At 41.7% G+C, this 20,688-nt stretch overlaps 1 protein-coding gene across 1 annotated transcript in view; it reads right to left on the bottom strand.

Moving 5' to 3' along the window:
• The window catches only part of ncor1 (nuclear receptor corepressor 1), a 413,945-nt gene that overhangs the window by 323,957 nt on the left and 69,300 nt on the right, over nt 1–20,688 (bottom strand). Inside the window, exons 4-5 of the mRNA XM_043713232.1 lie at nt 16,145–16,257; nt 11,792–11,981 (exon numbers count right to left, since the gene is read on the bottom strand). Coding sequence (XP_043569167.1) covers nt 11,792–11,981; nt 16,145–16,257 — 303 coding nt within the window. The remainder of the gene's footprint in view (nt 1–11,791; nt 11,982–16,144; nt 16,258–20,688) is intronic.

The raw sequence follows: 20,688 nt of genomic DNA, 5'->3' as shown, positions 1-20,688 counted from the left end.
CCTCTATCTCACACTCACTGTTGGGAGGCCTGTAGTACAGCCCCAACCTTCCTATTTCTGAGCTCTGCCAGTATTGCCTCACTGCTTGAGTCCTCCATCCAGCCCTTCTTTAGCACAGCTGTATATTCTCTCTGGCCAGTAGTGCAACTCCTCCACCCCTTTTTCCTCCCTCTCCATCCCTCCTAAAGCATCTAAATCCTGGGATATTTAGTTGCCAATCATGCCCTTCCCTCAACCAAGTCTTAGTTATAGTAATAACATCATACAACCTGAAGGTGGCAACGCAGATCATTAGAGTGGTTAAGACGGCATCCAGCATGCTCTCCATTACCAGACGGGGTATTGAGTACAAGGGTTGGCAGGTCATGTTATAGTTGTGTAAGACTTTGGTTCGGCCACATTTGGAATACTGCGTATGGTTCTGGTCACCACATTACCAAAAGGAAGTGGATGCTTTGGAGAGGGTGCAGAGAAGATTTACCAGGATGTTGCCTGGAATGGAGAGGAAGTCGTACGAGGATAGGTTGAGAGTTCTCGGCCTTTTCTCGTTGGAACGGCGAAGGATGAGGGGTGACTTGATCGAGGTTTATAAGATGATCAGAGGAATAGATAGAGTAGACAGTCAGAGACTTTTTCCCCGGGTACAACAGAGTGTTACAAGGGGACATAAATTTAAGGTGAAGGGTGGAAGGTATAGGGGAGATGTCAGGGGTGGGTTCTTTACCCAGAGAGTGGTGGGGGCATGGAATGCGCTGCCTGTGGGAGTGGTAGAATCAGAATCTTTGGTGACCTTTAAGCGGCAATTGGATAGGTACATGGATGGGTGCTTAAGCTAGGACAAATGTTCGGCACAACATCGTGGGCCGAAGGGCCTGTTCTGTGCTGTATTATTCTATGTTCTATAGGTTGGGATTTTCCCACTGTCTGACATGTGTGGCATGTCTGGCAAAGTATGACTCCATCTTTATGTGGTCATGAGAAATAAAAATGCTTCAATATTTTGGCCTGTGTTTTCCTCATACTTGAATGGCTTGTCATTGGAATGTTGTGAGCCACTTGAAAAGTTTCATTACTATACTCAGGCGGAACAGCCACCAAATGGATAATTGCCCATTCCTCGTATGCGGTTATCCATTTCCTCATTGGAAGTTTTGTCTACCAAATAATGACACTAAGGTATTGTTTCTGATCCAATGTCTGAGTAGCCTAGTATAACTCTTTCAACTCCAATTTTTCTTTTTACTATCTTCATTCATGGGACATGGACAGTGCAGGGCAGGCCAGCATTTATTGTCCATACCTAATGGAGAGTCAACTACATTGGTATGGATCTGGAATTGCATGTAGGCCAGAACAGCTAAGAATGACAGATTTACTCCCACAAAGCAGATTTGTGAACCAGATGAGTTTTTCTGACAAACAGCAAAGGTTTCATGATCATCATTGGACTCTTAATCCAAGATTTTTATTGAACCTGGGTTCCCAGAACATTACCTGGTTCTTTGGATTAACGGTTTAATACTACGAGACCATTAGTTCCTCTTGTTGCATTTTTATGAAAGAAGATGGATTAAACACATTAGCATCATTCTGTTTACCTTCAAGCTTTTTAGCTAAATTTTCAAAAAGAACGTACTAATAGAAAAATCATTCCTCCAGGTTGGGAATCTAGAATAAGGGCACAAGTTAAAAATAATGAGACTGACATTTAAGACTAAGATGACGGACAATTTTTTTTACTCAGAAGGTGGTGAATCAGAGTGTTGTGGAAACTTAATCTTTCAGCATATTTAAGGTAGAGGTTGAGAAAAAGTTAGATAATCAATGGAGTAACGGGTTATAGGGATACTGTAAGTGTTCAATCAGTCATGATCATATTGAATAAAAACCAGAAGAACTATGAATGCTGTAAATAGGAAAGAAAAGCAGAAATTGCTGGAAAAGCTCAGCACATCTGACAGCATCTGTGAAAGAAATTCGAATTAATATTTTGGGTCCAGTGACCCTTCTTCAGAACCCATTTCTTTCGACACTGTTTCCTGCCTGCTAACCAGTTCTCTATCCACATCAGTCGATGACCCGACTCCCATGTACTTTAACTTTACAGTTTAGTCTCTTTGTGGGACCTTATCAAAAACATTTTGAAATTCCAAATAAACCACACCCACTGGCTCCCCTCATCACCTCTACTAGTTACCTTGTCAATAAATCCCACTAGATTTGTGAAGTATGATTTTCCTTCCTTAAATCCATGCTGATTTTGTCCGATTTTATCATGTTTTCTGAGTGCTCTGCTATTAAATCGTTTATAATGCACTCGAGCATCTTTCCCACTACTGATGACAAGGTCAATAATTCTGTTTTCTCTCTCTACCTGATTCCTGAAGAAGGACTTTTGCCCGAAATGTCAATTCACCTGCTCCTTGGATGCTCTCTGACCTGCTGTGCTTTTCCAGAACCACACACTCAACTCTGATCTTCAGCATCTGCAGTCCTCACTTCCTCCTTTTTTATATACTGAGGTTATGTTAACTACTCTCCAATCCACAGAAACTGTTGCAGAGTCCATAGATTCCTGAAAGATGACCACCAATGCGTCCATTATTTCTATGGCCACTTAACTCGTTTAGTGTCTGAAATGATGATTATCAAGCCCTGGGGATTTTATTGGCCCCTAAATGCCATACATTTCCCCACTAATATTGATTTCATTCCCTTTCATTAGAACCTATGTTCCCTAACATTTTTTGGATCTTATGTGTGCCTTCCTTGCCACATCCTTGTTCCCCAGTTTAACCTTTCCTGCTTCTGACTGTAAGGGACCAAAATTTGTGTTCACGAATATTTTTCTCTTCACATATCTAGAAAAGCTTTATGATCAGTTTATATGCTCCCCAAAAGTTTACTCTTGTACTTTTCCCCCCATCTTAAATCAATCCCTTTTGTTGAAATCTAAATGGCTGCCAATCCTCAGGTCAGCTGCTTTCTTTGGCCAATTTGTTTGCTCTTTTCTTGGATTTAATACTATCCCTAATTTTCATTGTCAGCGATCGTCAGGTCCCTTTTCCAGCTCTAATTTTGTGCTACACAGGACTGAAGAACTGTTGCAGTTCCTCCTGAGAATGTGTAGAGGGTATGAGCAGGTAGGGAAACAGTTATGTCTTGGTTTTTATGAAACAAGAGGTTCAGCTGAACATGACGTAGATCAGATAAGAACTTGCAGATAATAATGGGATGCTGGAGGTAAGGGTAATGGGTTAACAAGGTGGAAAAGCATTCATAATGTATAGAGCCAGTTAACAATATTAGAAGCATTCAGTATGTAAAGTCAGTTAAGGTGAAAAGTATTAGATTAGATTTCCTACAGCGTGGAAACAGGCCATTTGGCCAAACAAGTCCACACCGACCCTCCGAAGAGTAACCCATCCAGATTCTTTTCCCTCTGACTAATGTACCTAACACTATGGGCAATTTAGCATGGCCAATTCATCTGACGTGCAAATATTTGGACTGTGGGAGGAAACCGGCGCACCTGGAGGAAACCCACGCAGACATGGGGAGAATATGCAAACTGCACATAGACAGTCACCTGAGGCTGGAATCAAGTCCAAGGCCCTGGTGCTGAGAGGCAGCAGTGCTAACCCCTAACCCTATGCATTATGTGAAACCAGTTATTCATTGTGTAACAGTAGATGGCTTAATCTTGAATCAGGACCTTAATTCAATGTGTTTTGTGGGCTGTGTAGCGGGGCTGGTTTTGTTTTTACATTGAAATTGTACAACATTATGTCCTTTTTAAAATTATCAAACTTATAACCTTAAAACTAATTGATTCAGTCACTTGAGCCCCTGATTTGTTTGAAATTCTGCAATGCCGGTTTAAAGAAACACTTGGGTCAGAAGTCATGCTTTCGACAGATGAAAGTATTGTATTAAAATAACTTTGCTGCTGTGTTCACAAAAAGAGTGCATTTTGAATTTGATGTTTTGTTAAGATTTTAGAGAATATTAGAACTTGAAACTGAGCTGTTTCAGTTCTTTTAATTATTGTTAAGACTTCATTGGCCCCTTTCATATTGCAAATTCAAAGAATGTTGATCTCTACCAAAGTTGCTACTGTAATTCCAACTTTTTTATTTGGGAAGTTTCGTTTACATATTTTAAAATATTCAGCATTTGTATCCCACGAATATTTGAGATTTAAATCTGAACTGAAACTGCCTTCCAATTGCTAAAGCATAGGAAACATTTTGTTGTTTTCTTGCTGTTCCAGACTTTTGAAATACTTTTCCTGAGTGCTTTCACATTAGCCAAATATCAATTTGTTAAAAGAAAATAATTTTTCAATAACTTCAATGAGGTACCCAAGTGTTTAATTTTAGGACCACTGAATGTTGTTTATACTTGACTGAATTGCTTAGCCAGTACAATTTACAAGCTCATGCTTTGTATAAAATTTGACAATGTCATAAATAAGTGAACTGAGTAATAGACTTCAAGAATTCAAAGAATGTTGAAATAGGCAGACACAATTTAGTGTAGGTAAATGTGTGACTGTCTTCATACTGATAACCACCCTGGCAAGGAAGGAATGAGAGAGGAAATGCAAAGATATTTTCAGTAGCCAGCATCTTCTCTCGAGTTTCTCCATTCACAGGTAAAGCATGCCTTCGGACCACCGCCCGCCTCTCCACAATCTGATTCAACGGATTCAATCAGCTCCCCAGTCACGAGCACGAAAAGTGAAGAAACGAACAACAGTAAAGAGGAGGTCGGTATGCTTTTTATCAGTGGCCTTCCTATGGACATTAAACCACATGAGCTTTACCTTGTCCTTCTATCATTTAAGGAAATGCTCGCTGATTGTAGCGGTCACCAAATATGTTGCCTTATCTGGATGCTCTTCCCTGTAAAATGACTGTATAACTCATTAAGAAACTGCTATTCCAGAGAAGACTATGAACTCATGTCTCTGTGCACACAGGTGATCATTCTCTCTCATTCCAGGGCCCGGAATAAAGGTGAAGGAGGTAAAACGAGACTGTGTTGCTCAACGTTTTGCTTCGACTGAGGGGCGGGGGAAGAGAAGGGGGCAACACTCCATGTGCTCTTTAATTGTTTGTGCTTTCAGTTTACCTTTAGTCAACAATCTTAAATAATCCACTGTTAAATCTTCCACAACTCTGAAAAACACCCAAAGCCCATCTTCAAATTGCATACAGTAAACCTGATCATAAAACAACTGATTTACGCCCAAAACTACACACAGTCATTACTTTAATAAGAAAGATATTAACCTCTCCTATTACAACCTTCTTGCTCAGAGCCCCCAAATGTTATGATCAAGGCTAATTTTATCACTGGACAAGGCAGAGTCCAGACTGAAATCTGTGTCGATAGATCATAACTTGCTTTTGTTTTGGTTTGTCCCAAAAGTAAATAGAAGGTGGTCTCTCACTGAAACAGAAGCTTGCAATTTTGTTTTAACAATAAAGCAGAAATTTATTAAGCAAAAAAACCTAGAATGAACCAATCCATTTACAGAGAAACACAGTTAAAGCGTTTCAAACACACAGTAAAAGTGTATTCCATTAATCCCAAAACACTCCTTAAGAAAAATTCCTGTCTAGTACCCAACACCAACTCTTGTGGTTCTGTTCGCCGAGCTGGAGGTTTTTGTTGCAAACGTTTCGTCCCCTGTCTAGGTGACATCCTCAGTGCTTGGGAGCCTCCTGTGAAGTGCTTCTGTGGTGTTTTCTCCGGCATTTATAGTGGCCTGTCCCTGCCGCTTCCGGTTGTCAGTTTCAGCTGTCCGCTGTAGTGGCCGGTATATTGGGTCCAGGTCGATGTGTTTGTTGATGGAGTTTGTGGATGAGTGCCAAGCTTCTAGGAATTCCCTGGCTGTTCTTTGTTTCGCTTGCCCTATAATGGTAGTGTTGTCCAAAAAGCAACATGAATTCGACTGGGACAACACTAACATTATAGGGCAAGCCAAATAAAGAACAGCCAGGGAATTCCTAGAAGCACGGCACTCATCCACAAACTCCATCAACAAACAAATAGACCTGGACCCAATATACCGGCCACTACAGCAGACAGCTGAAACTGACAACCAGAAGCGGCAGGGACAGGCCACTATAAATGCCGGAGGAAACACCACAGAAGCGCTTCACAGGATGCTACAGTGTGTTGTGGCCCTTTTGAAAAGTGTCTTGATGCAACTTCGTTTGTGTGTATTGGGGTGGTTGCTTTCTTAGTTCAGGACTTGGTCTGTGTGTGTGGCTTTCCTGTGTACCTTTGTGGTGAATTCTCCGTTTGGTGTTCTCTGTACCATCACGTCTAGGATCACCAACTCTTGTCTAGTACATACAACAGAATCCCTTTCTGTAACATCTCAATATGTTTAAGGCAACTGTGACTTCAAATCCCAGACTGGAAAATGGATAGCTTATTCTTGGCCTTATCATTCAGCAGAGTTCATACAAATTCAGCTTCAGTTCCTCTCCGGGTTTTATCCCAACACTTTCAGACTGTCACTAACTTTTTGTTCTAAGGTAATCTGTGTTACTATGTTTCCCTTTCTCAGGAGCACTACTCCATATATATGTCTCCACACAAGGACTTCACAGAATTCCCCAAAACAAAGTATAACAAAAATGTCTCCATTTAACCGATAAGTATTCCCCTCAAGCTTAATAGAAACTCCCAGCTCAGATATTTCTTAGAGAAACCTTGAGGTATACCTGGCCAGGTTGTAAAATTCTAAAGTAAACAAAAATACCAGATAGGATGCCGAGCCCTCACAAACTGTAGGAAAAAATATCACCATGGCTACAGAACCGTGATAATGGTTAACTTCAGACACACCAAAGACCCATGTATTACTAACTCAAAATTCACACGCCAAGTTTTAAAAATAGGTACTAATATATACGTATGAATTGGCCAGTTTATATCACAGCATCCAGAGGTGGTCATAGAGTCCTACAGCACAGAGACAAACCTTTTGACCCAAAGTGGTCCATGCCAAACAAAATGTCCATCAACTCTAACCACATTTCCCTGCATATATAAGGAACAAGAGGGTAACGAGAGAAAGAGTTTGCCCCATTTCAGAACACAGTAGGAAAGTTTTGCATGGAGGAACAAAAAAAGGGCAAGCTAACGATAGGCTATTGGAGAAAATGAAGAGGCATGGCATTGAGGGTGATTTAGCAGTATGGATTAGAAACTGGCTTTCTAAAAGAAGGCAGCGAGTGGTGGTTGATGGAAAATATTCAGCCTGAGTCCGGTTACTAGTGGTGTTCCACAAGGATTTGTTTTGGGAGCACTGCTGTTTGTCATTTTTATAAATTACTTGGACGCAGGCATAGGTGGATGGATTAGTAAATTTGCAGATGATACTAAAGTCGATGGAGTAGTGGACAGTGTGGAAGAATATTACAGGTTGCAGGGGGATTTGGATAAACTGCAGAATTGGGCAGAGAGGTGGCAAATGGAGTTCAATGCTGCTAAATGTGAGGTGATGCACTTTGGGAAGAATAACAGGAAGGCAGAGCACTGGGTCAACAGAAAGATTCTTGGTCGTGTGGATGTGCAGAGGGATCTTGGAGTCCATGTACATAGATCCCTGAAAGTTGCCACCCAGATGGATAGTGCTGTTAAGGCAGCATACAGTGTGTTAGGTATAATTCGTAAAGGAATTGAGTTCCGGAGCCACAATATCATGTTGCAACTATACAAAACGCTGGTGCGGCCACACTCGGAATATTGTGTACAGTTCTGGTCATCATATTTCGGGAAGGATGTGGAAGCATTGGAAAAGGTGCAGAGGAGATTTACCAGGATGTTGCTTGGTCTGGAGGGGAGGTCTGATGAGGAAAGGCCGAGAGACTTGGGTCTGTTCTCATTGGGAAGGCGGTGGCTAAGAGGGGATTTAACAGAGACATACAAGATGATTAGATAGGATTAGATAGGGTTGACAGTGAAAGTCTTTTTCCTAGGATGATGATGTCAGCTTGTATGAGGGGGCATAACTACAAATTGAGGGGTGATAGATTTAAGACAAATGTCAGAGGCAGGTTCTTTACGCAGAGAGTAGTAAGGACATGGAATGCCCTACCTGCTTATGTAGTCAACTCAGCCACATTAGGGAGATTTAAACAATCCTTAGGTAAGCACATGGTTGATTTTGGTATAGTAGGGGGTCGAGCTGAGAATAGTTCACAGGTCGGCGCAGCATTGAGGGCCGAATGGCCTGTTCTACACTGTATTGTTTTATATTCTTAATTAATGAATACTTTACATCGGCATTCACCGGGGAGAGGGACATGTCTGATGTTGAGGTTAGGGATAGATGTTTGATTACTCGAGATCAAGTCAGCATAAGGAAGGAGGAAGTGATGGGTATTCTAAAAGGCATTAAGGTAGACAAGTCCACAGGTCTGAACGGGATCTTTCCCAGATTACCGAGGGCAGAGAGGGGAAATAGCTGGGATCTTAACAGATAACATTGCAATATCCTTGAACATGGGAGAGATTCCACAGGACTGGAGAATTGCTAATGTTGTCCCTTTATTTAAGAAGGGTAGCAAGGATAATCTAGGTAATTATAGAACGGTGAGTCTGATGCCACTGTTTGGGAAGCTGTTGAGAAGATATGAGGAATAAGATCTATTCCCATTTGGAAGAAAATGGGATTATCAGTGATAGGCAACATGGTTTTGTGCAGGGAAGGTGACGTCTTACTAGCTTAAAGTCATAGAGTCACAGAGATGTACAGTATGGAAACAGACACTTCGGTCTAATTCGTCCATGCTGACCAGATATCCCAACCCAATCTAATCCCACCTGCCAACACCCGGCCCATATCCCTCCAAACCCTTCCTAGATGACTTTTAAATATTGCAATCGTACTAGACTCCAGCACTTCCTCTGGCAGCTCATTCCATACACGTACCACCCTCTGAGTGAAAATGTTGCCCCTTAGGTCTCTTTTATACCTTTCCCCTCTCACCTTAAAACTATGCCCTCGAGTTCTGAATTCCAGGGAAGAAACTTTGTCTATTTATCCTATCCATGCCCCTTCATGATTTTATAAGCCTCTATAAGGTCACCCCTCAGCCTCTGACGCTACAAGGAAAACAGCACCAGCCTATTCAATCTCTCCCTGTAACTCAAATCCTCCAACCCTGGCAACATCCTTGTAAATCTTTTCTGAACCCTTCAAGTTTCACAACATCCTTCTAATAGGGAGGAAACCAGAATTGCATGCAATATTCCAACAGTCGTCAAACCAATGTCCTGTACATCTGCAACATGACCTCCCAACTCCTGTACTCAATGCTCTGACCAATACAGGAAAGCATACCAGATGCCTTCTTCACTATCCTATCTACCTGCGACTCCACTTTCAAGGAGCTATGAACCTGCACTCCAAGGTCTCTTTGTTCAAAACACTCCCCAAGACCTTACCATTAAGAGTATATGTCCTGCTAAGATTTGCTTTCCCAAAATGTAGCACCTCACATTTATCTAAATTAAACTCCATCTGCCACTTCTCAGCCTATTGGCCCATCTGAACAAGATCTTGTTGTAAGCTGAGGTAACCTTCTTCGCTGCCCACTACACCTCCAATTTTGGTGTCACCTGCAAACTTACTAACTATACCTCCAATGCTCGCATTCAAATCATTTATGTAAATGACAAAAAGTAGAGGACCCAGCACCGATCCTTGTGGCATTCCACTGGTCGCAGGCCTCCAGTCTGAAAAACAACCCTCCACCACCACCTTCTGTCGTCTACCTTCAAGCCAATTCTGCATCAAAATCAAGCTCGTGAGACAAGATTTCTCACGCACAAAGCCATGGTGACTATTCCTAATCAGTCCTTGCCTTTCCAAAAACGTGAAACCGGAGCCATACCGCCTCCTCTTTTCCGGTCAAAGCATCAACATCTCTTGTCATCCACGATTCCCTATTCTTGTCAACCTTGCCTTTCACCCTCATAGGAACATATCGACCTTGAACTCTAGCTATTTTGCTTTTAAAGGCCTCCCACTTGGCATAGATCCCTTTGCCTGCAATCAAAGTACTCCAATCAACCCTTGCAAGCTCCTGTCTAATTCCACCAAAATTCGTCTTGCCCCAATTTAGAACTTGAACCGGTGGACCAGATTTGTCCCTCTCCCTAGGCATTTTTTCTAGGATCACTAAGATATGCCATTATAAACAATGTAGATAGAAATATGAAATTTCAAAGGCATATTGATCGATGACGTAAATAGTTAAAATTGTGGCAAATGGATTTGAATTTGTTGAATGTGATGTCAATAACATTGTAACTAAAACAGATAGATCACGATACTCATTAAATGGTTGAAAGCTTGGACAGTGGGGACTAATTAAGATATTAAGATCTCATGAGCAAATATAGAAAATAATACTAAAGTCTCATGAAATGCTGGCTTCAGTACCTAGAATGCTTAAGTACAAGAGGCAGAAGTCATGCTTCCAAGTATACAAAACCACAGTTCGACCACATCTGTGGGAGTAGCAAGAACAGTTCTGCAAAGTACACCTTTCAAAAGACTGGCCTTGAACCAAGTGCTTAATAATTTGTTTTTACTTACTCTTTTCTGGAACATGGGCATCTACAATTCTCATTAATTTTTGCCTCACAAAAGTCTGGAAGGGAAATGTGAGGACTGCAGATGCCGGGTGTGGAGGGTGGGTTTGTGGGGGGAGCATGGACCTAACGAGAGTGTCACGGAGGGAATGGCCCCTGCAGAACACAGGGATGGAGGGGGAAATGTGTCTCTGGTGGTGGGGTCTGATTGTAGATAGCGGAAATGGCAGAGGATAACGCACTGTATCTGGTGATTTGTGAGGTGGAAGGTGAGGACCAGAGAGGTTCTATCCTTGTTGCAGTTGAAGGAATGGAGGTTCAAGAGCAGAGTTTGCGAAGTGGCGGAGATGTGCTGGAGGACATTGTTGATCACGTCGGAAGGGAAATTGTGTTTCTTGAAATAGGAGGCCATGAGGGATGTCCTGGAGTGGAATTGCTCTCCTGGGAGCAGTTATGGTGGAGGTAGAGAAATTTGGGATTGCGTTTATACAGGAGGGGGGCACATGGGAGGAGGTGTCGACCAGATAGCTGTGGGAGTGTGTGGGTTTGAAATAGATGTGCATGTAAAAATCTAGAAGTCTGATTCTCCTACTTTCTATGACCATCCTCAACCCTCATCAGTTCTTTTTTCAGGAAGAGAGTTCCAGAAATACATGACCACCTGCATAAAGAAGTGCTTTGTGACATTCTTACTAAAATATCCCACTCTAATGTTAAGGCTATGCTCCCTAATTCTGAACCCCACCCAAAGAAGAAACAGTTTGTCTCTACCCTATCAAATGTTTTAGTCACCTTAATCATCTCAATTACATTACATAATTCAAGGGCAAGCTCCTTAAATGAATTGCTCGTTTTAGATTTAATATTTTATTAAAGTTGGGTCACTTGTAACCACTCAAAATGCAAGGAGTAATCTCTCGGCTGTTTTCAGTAAAATTGTAAAATAATAAATGTTTGAGATATAAACTGCAAATGTTAACAGCAGTCAACAAGATGAAAGTTGGGTTTAAAGATCTGAGCAGAACTCAGCTCTTCCAATTTCTTCTATTCTGCTTAGGTATCAGAAGTAAGCTAGAAAAGTTTAGTTTGCTAAATATAACATTACGCGTGTTGGTTTTTGAATGAAACATCTAAAGTGCTGCCTACTCTAACAACCAACACTTACCTTTTTCACCTCTGTGGGTGCTCGAAGACCCTCTGGTACTGGGTGAGCTAAGGGCAGTACTGTAGCACGCTGAAAGTGGGGATCAGGTACCTGTTCAAGCCGTGGGCGTTTGGATTCCAATGATTCATGGTCAGGCTGTCCAGCCACGCTATGGTATGACTGCTCATAGCCACTCCTCCTTTCTTGAGGCCTGCAAAACAATTTGTTTTCCCAAATTAATTTGTCTTTTCAATCTAGGCTAGTGCCTCTGGAGCTTTTTGTCTTCTGTTCCAAAGAGATCAACAATTCCAATCTAACCTTATAACTAAAATCCTTCCCCTCTGCAGCCTTTAGAGGACCTTCACATCTTTCCTCAAGTGCATTGAACAGAATTGAAAACAATACTCTAGCTAGAATCTAACTAGAGCTAAATAAAGATTCAGCATAAATAGAAACATTGAGGGAGAAGTTATCAACCCAAGATCTTATATGCTTTACTAACCATTCTCTCTGATGTGCACACATCTCAGGTCTCTCTGTTCCTTACACTCTTTGAGACTGTGCTATTAAACCTCTCCCTGTCCCTTCTACTAAAATACACTGTATCATTCTTCTCTGTATTAAAGTCCACATGCCACTTGTGTACTATCAGTTTATGACATTTACACCAAGTCGAAAAGTGTGCCGCTGGAAAAGCACAGCCAGTCAGATAGCATCCAAGGAGCAGGAGAATTAACGTTTCAGGCAAAAGCCCTTCATCAGGAGTTGTGATGAAGGGCTTATGCCAGAAATGTCGACTTTCCTGCTCCTCGGATGCTACCTGACCTGCTGTGCTTTTCCAGCAGCACACTTTTCAACTCCGACTCTCCAGCATTTGCAATCCTCACTTTCTCCTATGACATTTTGCATTTTGTTTGCACCATCCTCACTGTTTGCCATTTTGGAGTCATCAGCAAATTTTGACATTTGATTCTGTATTGCAAGATATAATGAATTTAAGTCCAGAAAAAAGACAGAGGTCTTAGCATTGATTCGTGGGGATCGCCTATTACTCATCAGTCTAATAAACTCCCATCTACTGTAGCCTACTGGCTTCCATCCATGGATATAACTTTGGAAAGAACCAAGGAAAAGGTACAAATGCGCTTCTCAACCTAAACAACCTCAAGTAAAATTAAAATACTGCAGATGCTGGAAATCTGAAATAAATGCAGATAATGTGGAGAAACTCAGATATAGCAGCACCTGAGTGGAGAGAAAGAGAAACAATGCGAGTCCAATATAACTCTGTTGACTATTTCTCTATCCACAGATGACACTATACCTGCTAAGTTTCTCCAATATTTTCTGTGTTTGAAGAAATTCAATGGATACAAATTCAAAGATCATGGTAACAAGCAGGGTAAATAAAGGGAAATCAGTAGATACAAGATATTTAGATTTGCAAAAGGCATTTGACAAATACAGTACATAAGGCTACTTATGAACCCACGGTGTCCGGAGTAGTTTATTCCCATTGATAGAGGGTTGGCTAGTTAATAGGAGACAGAGAATTGGGATAAAGGGGGGCATTTTCATTGCAGCAACCCATAATTAGGGGAATGGCACAGGGAAGGGTGCTGGGGAAACAATTATTTGCAGTATATGTTAATGACTTGGATGATAGAAGTAAACATGCTATTGCCAAGTTTGAGAATAAAACAAAAGTATGTGGGAAGGCAAGGAGAGCCTTGTGTATATTTAAGGTTCAGATAGCTAGATTCTTCATCAGTTGGGAAAATCAAGGGTTATGAAGAAAGGGCAGGAAAGTGGACACGAGGAGTGTCAGCCATGCCCTTATTGAATGGAGAAGTAAGCTCAAGGGGCCAAATGGTTCCAATTTCTTGTGGTCTTAAGTGATGAGGATGACACAGAAGGCTGTCAAGGCTGGAACATTAAGTATATTCAAGGCTGAGACAGATGCATTTCTAATTATTATGGGAATCAAGGCGCAAAGGGCATTGAAGATTATCAGATCAGCTCTGATCTCACTGAATGATGGTGTGGACTCTGAGTTGAATGGCTTACGTCGACTCCTACCTCTTATGGCCTTACTTACTTTGGCGCAAAGGCGGAGGTCTAGACAATAACTGTTTTTAGTGAACACAAACTCCAGAAGCCAAACAAATACCTTATTTATTAAGTTTGAAATGATTAATCCACCACAGTGTGTTGAGATGAATCTACCTTGATAAGTGACAACTCTGTTAAATATCCTATCACAAAAACACAAGTGGTTTTCACAGATTTCCAGCAGCGCAAGTTGGTCACACAGGGATTCTAGCTCATCTTGAATCTGTCCATTAAGAACCATTCTCTACACAGTAGTTCAAAGCCTGCCATTCGACAGATCAGAGAGGACACAATGGAAGAAAAACACTGGAGATTTCCCTTGTTTGCATTTTCTTGATTATAAGACTGTTTACAGGTAGATCTTGCCAAAATGGTAAGAGAGAAAACATACCAATGAAATTCCTGGATAACCTCCCAATTTCACATTATTTCATTTTAACAGATTGTGAACGATTAAGGTCCAAGGTGTAAACAACAAAGTGTAGGAGAAAACTGGTTACATAATTGAGGGCTTCTGCAATGTGCTGCAAACTGATGTTCGAATAGCTAACTCTACTATCAAGAGGGAGCGTGATTGGTTTGTCTCTGAGCAGAGATGGCATCTCACAGAAGCCAAGTGTCTTTACCAAGTAATATTTAATCCAGGTTATCTCCTGGTTGGTTTCAACTCCATAAGGAAATTGGAAAGGAGTTGTATAAATTATTTTTCCCTTCTCTCGGGAAATTGCGTGGTTGCAGGGTATTGGGCTGGGTTGAGGGAGAGAAGCAGAGTTTACCTGTAATAGATCAACTATCTCAGTGTGGGGAAAGCATGGTGATCAGCTAATTTTTACTTGTCTGTTATTTTGTATGTTGGTATGTTTTAGGAGAGTAGAATTTGTAAGAATCAGGTACAGGACAGTGGTACAAGTCTCTAAAATTTTGCAGTGGCACATCTACATACATGCATCAGCATAGTTAGCCAGGTTAGAAAAATGTGCAAGTACAAGTGCACAAAAGCAGACAACAATGCACATGTAATATTTCTGGAACATAATCTCTGGGTTCTTTTATCAGTCACACTTGAGATAATTAGAGAACAAAAATAAAATAGCACAGGAACACTTTGCCCTTCCATACTCAAAATATCTTCACTTACAGGTTCTGTATCCCTCTCTTCCTTTCCTATTCATGTATTCATTCAGGTACGTCTTGAATGCTGCTATTGCATCTGCTTCCATCACCTCCTCTGGCAGCACATTCCAGGCACTCACTACCATTTGTGTGAAAAATGTGCCTTGCACATCTCTTTCAAACTCCCCTCTCCCCCACCCCACAGCCAGAACCTGTGTATCCTAGTAATCGACTTCTTCACCCTGGGAAAAAGCCTCATATTTTCCATGCCATTCATAAACTAAAACTTCTACCAGGTTGCCCGTCAACCTCCTGCATTCCAGTGAAAACAAAACCAGTCTATTTAATCATTCTTCATTGCTAAATTCACCCATACCAGGCAATATCCTGGAAAACATTTTTTGCACCCTCTACAAAGTACTCATATTCTTCTGGTAGTGGAGTGACTAGAACTGTACGCAAAATTACAACTGTGACCTAAACAAAGTTCAATGAAGCTGCAGCATAACTTGTCTTATCCTTACATTCAATTCCACTTCCAATGAAGGCAAGCATGCCACAGGCCTTTTTAGCTACCTTATCTACACATGCTGCCATCTTCAGTGATCTGTAGACCTGCACACCCAGATCCCTCTTTATATCAATACACCTAAGGGCTCTGTCATTCACTGTATAATTCTCACCGGCAATTGACCTTCCAAAACGCATCATCTTACATTTGTCCGGATTAAAATCCATCTGCCATTTTTCTGTCCATGCCTCCAACTGATCTATATCCTGCTGTATCCTCTGACAATCCTCCTCTCTGTTCACAACTCCACCAATCTTTGTATTGTCTGGAAACTTACAAATTAGACCAGCCACGCTTTCCTCCAAATTATACTCAAATTTAGTCTGAGTCACTACTAACTTTAATCGCTGGAAAAACTGTCAAAGCAAATACCCTTCAGAGATTTTCTCACTCTCCTCTACCTCATGGTTACATGTAATCTTTCACCATCTGTAAACTGCTTTGACTAGTATGGGCAAATCAAAATCAGTCCTCAGTATGGAAACTGGGTAAAACAACTCTTTCCCCCTCTATTCCCTGATCAATCACTGTAAATAGACAGGATGCTAGCCTGTTAATAGAAGCTCAATATTACTCACCTATCAGAGGCTGGATGGAACTCTGAAAGCAGCGATGGGCGTCTACGCAGCTGCTGATGCTGCTGCTGTAAAAGCTGTGAATCCTGAAGGCGATAATCTGGAACTGCAAATTCCTGCAAAACAAAAGACATTTTGACCACAAAATCTGTTTTATATATGGATACAACAGCAGGTTAAAGATTAGGAATTCTGAAACATGCAACTGAGGAGGCAAGAATCAGACAGAGCTCTCGAACATTACAAGGTGGTCAGGAAGGAAGTGAAGAATGGACTTAGGAGAGCTAGAAGGGGGCATGAAGGAGCTTTAGCGGGTAGGATTATGGAAAACCTTAAGGCACTCTACACTTATGTGAGGATCAAGAGGATGACCAGAGTGAGGGTAGGGCCAATTGGGGATAATTGAGAGAACTTGTGCCTAGAGTCAGAGGAAGTAGGGATGGTCCTTAACGAATACTTTGCTTCAGTATTCATTACTGAGCGGGACCTTGATGTTTCTGAGGATAGCGTGAAACAGACTGATATACTAGAACAGATTGATGTTAGGAAGGAAAATTTTGAAAAACAAAGATAGATAAATTCCAAGGACCAGATGGGATATACCCTAGGTTATTACAGAAAGCGAGGGAAGAGATTGCTACGCCTTTGGCCATGATCTCTGCATCCTCACTGTCCACTGGAGTAGTGCCAGATAATTAGAGGGTGGCAAATATTATTCCCTTGTTCAAGAAAGGGAATAGGGATAATCCTGGGGAATTATAGACCCGTCAGTTTTACACCAGTGGTGGGCAAAGTGTTAGAGCCGATTCTGAGAGACAGGATTTATGATTATTTGGAAAACCATAATTTGACTAGATAGCCAGCATGGCTTTGAGATTGTGAAAAAACACGTTGATGTAGGTAGAACAGTGGATGTGGTGTACAAGGACTTTAGCAAGGCGTTTGTTAAGGTTCTCCATGGTAGGCTTATTCAGAAAATAAGGAGGCATGGGATACAGGGAAATGTGGCTGTCTGGATACAGAATTGGCTGGCCCATAGAAGACAGAGGGTGGAGGTAGATGGAAAGTAGTCAACCTGGAGCTCAGTGACCAGTAATGTTCCGCAGGGATCGGTTCTGCGACCTCTATGTTTTGTGATTTTTATAAATGACTTGGATGAGGAAATGCAATGGTGGGTTAGTTAGTTTGTCGATGACATGAAAGTTGGTGGAGTTGTAGATAGGGTGAACGGCTGTTATAGGTGCAATGAGTCATTGAAAGGATGCAGAACTGAGCTGAGAAGTGGCAGATCGAGTTCAACCTCGAAAAGTGCGAAGTTATTCATTTTGAAAGGTCAAATTTGAATGCGGGATAAGAGGTTCACAATGTTAAAAGATAAACTGGAATATCTCTCTGGACATTAATGTAATAAAGAGTTAAACTGCTAAGTCAACATTCTGGAAGTCGGTGGAGATGAAAATCATGAAAGAATGCGGATGACTCACGCTCCAATTAGACAGTCATTTGCTACTACTCCACTACTATTATCAAATTAAACTATCATTCAATTTCTTCCGTTCAGAAATGCTTTCGAGCCATCCTCTGAAGCTAGGACACCTCACACCTACACTGCCTTGGGGAATCACAGTCAGGAAATCATTTGCATACCGGTTCCCCAGGATTAGGGCATTCGCATGTGCGTTATCTCTGAGGACGATCTCATCCTACCATTGTACCTGGGGTAACATGTGACTGAGGGGGTGACTGGGGGTTGTCTTGAGTGGCATGTGACTATGGGGAGTGGCCAGAGTATCTGTAAACCTGGCCAACTGACAAGTATAAAGGGGATGTGTTTTCTTTATTCAAGACTGAGGAGTGTCACCTAGCTTGTACAAGCTTAAATAAACTTTAACTGTTGGCAGAAGTTGATGTGTGCGAAACCTTGGGAAAAGAATCTACCATATGATGGCAGTGGTGGGATTCCAACATACACGGAGCTTCCAAGTGGACTGAATAAGCAATCGTCTGAGTGTTGGATGCATGAGACACATAGGCACACGAGGTAAATTTCACCTTGATCTCTCTCTAAATTTAACACTCAGTCGACCCCTCATCTCCTGGGACTCACTGGTGACGGAATCTTTGAGGTAACTCGCACACTTATGAACCAACGAGTCACTTTGCACGAAGCTGAGTTTTAAAAGGGTTTTGAAATGAGGTAAATCAGGGTGAGAGTCCCCAGGGTTAAATCAGGCTTAGAGTCCTCTGGGTAAAAAGGACTTAGACTCCTCTAGTTACAAAGGACTTAGACTCCTCTTGGTAAAAAAGGGGTTAGAGTCCTCGAGGGAAAAAGGAGTTTAAAGTCCTCTACGGACACGAGATTTGAGGCTCTGACAAAAAAGTTAGAATTTGGTACTTAAAGTTATCGCCTTTGTCCTCCTGCCTTCCCTTAGAAGTACTTCTTGGACAACATGGCATCACTGGGGAAAAGGAGAGAAAGGAGAGCCGGTCTGCTTGGATCTAGACAGTAAAGTGCGCTGACCACCAAGGAAGCTTTGCTTGGGTTTTTGTGCTGTGGACTCGACTCTGCGAGTCCTTCTGGGGAAGTGGGGAGTGGCCTGGACTACGGCGCCATGTGGTGCACTGAGAAGCTTTTCTCTTCTTGAGGTGTGATTTCGTCGGGAGGGTATGGCTGAAATTTCTTTCCTTCGCAGCCTCGTCCAGTGGTGGGGTGGCATTCCTCAGTCTGGTTTCCACCGAGATAAGGATGTTTTAGTGATCTTTTTGTGCGCACACGTGCCAGGTGCTGTGGGGTTCACAGAGATTTGGGAATCTTGGACCAATGCTTATGGGTTTTTTTCCTGCGCCGTGGTGGTTGATTGGCAGTCTGTGGGTGTGATTTACTTTTGTCCAACTCTGATGTGGATCTTTTTGGGCTACCTCCTCCATTTTTTGACTCCTTGTTTTTCACTTCATGGATTATCACCAGGTGAACTGAGGGGGGGCTCTCAAATGGGCGCGTTTTTCCCATGTATGAAAATGAGAAGAACTCTCACCAGAGACTCTACAAAGAAAAAACAAGAAATGCTGAAATTAAGGTTGTACTATTACTTGGGTCAAGGGGGATGTATCAATGTAAATTCTACCATGCTGAGAGGATATTTAAATATTTTCGTTTGTTAAAATACTGGTTCAGAAAATCCTTTTAAATCACTGTTTTGCCTTGTTTGAATCAGGATCGCAATTCAGTGTTTTATGCGGGCTATGTAATGGGGCAGATTTTGTTTTTACATTGAAATTGTACAACATTATGTCCTTTTTAAAATGATCAAAGTTGTAACCATAAAACAAACTGAGTGCCTCGAGTCCCTGATTTGTTTCAAATTCTAAAATGCCTGTTTAAAAAAATTATTGTGTAGTGGTCATGCTTTAGCCAGATCAGAGTATTGTATTAAAATATCTTTGCTATTTTTAAAATGCAGAGTGGTCACAAAAAGAGTGTATTTTAAGTTTGATATTTTGTTAAGATTTTAGAGAATATTAGAACTTGAGGCTGAGCTGTTTAAATTCTTTCAATTATTGTTAAGACTTCATTGGCCCCTTCATACTGCAAATTCAAAGAATGTTGATCTCTACCAAAGTTGCCATTGTAATTCCAATGGTTCTATTTGGAGCTTCATTTGGAGAACATATTTTAATTAGATTAGATTCCCTACGGTGGGGAAACAGGCCCTTCGATCCAACAAGTCCATACTGACCCTTCGAAGAGTAACCCACCCAGACCCATTCCCCACACCTTCTAATGCACCTATCACTACGGGCAATTTAGCATGGCCAATTCAGCTGAATTGCACATCTTTGGACTGTGGGAGGAAATCAGAGCACCCAGAGGAAACCCACGCAGACACAGAGAGAATGTGCAAACTCCACGCAGACAGTCACCCGAGGCTGGAATTGAACCCGGGTCCCTGGTGCTGTGAGGCAGCCGTGCAAACCACTGAAGTCACTGCTACACATTGCATTTGCTTCCCACAAACAGTTGAGATTTAAATCTGAACTGAAACTACCTCTTTAAAGGCTGGAGCATGGGAAACATTTTGTTGGTTTCTTGCTGTTCTCGATTTTGGAAATACTTTTCCTGACAGCTTTTACATTAGCCAAGTATTAATTTGTTAAAGGAAAATACATTTTGAGTAACCTGAATGATGTACCCAAGGGTTTGATCTTAGGACCATTGATTGTTGTTTGTATTCACTAAATTGTACTGCCGAAACAATTCAGAAGTTTACAGATTATAGAACATAGAAGAATACAGCGCAGTACAGGCCCTTCGGCCTTCGATGTTGCGCCGATCCAAGCCCACCTAACCTACACAAGCCCACTATCCTCCATATGCCTATCCAATGCCCGCTTAAATGCCCATAAAGAGGGAGAGTCCACCACTGCTACTGGCAGGGCATTCAATGAACTCACGACTCGCTGAGTAAAGAACCTACCCCTAACATCTGTCCTATACCTACCAACCCTTAATTTAAAGCTATGCCCCCTCATAATAGCTGACTCCATAC

The sequence above is a fragment of the Chiloscyllium plagiosum genome, chromosome 23 (assembly GCF_004010195.1).
Source record: "Chiloscyllium plagiosum isolate BGI_BamShark_2017 chromosome 23, ASM401019v2, whole genome shotgun sequence".
Lineage (NCBI taxonomy): Eukaryota > Metazoa > Chordata > Chondrichthyes > Orectolobiformes > Hemiscylliidae > Chiloscyllium > Chiloscyllium plagiosum.
This window is presented reverse-complemented; position numbering and strand designations above follow the sequence as displayed.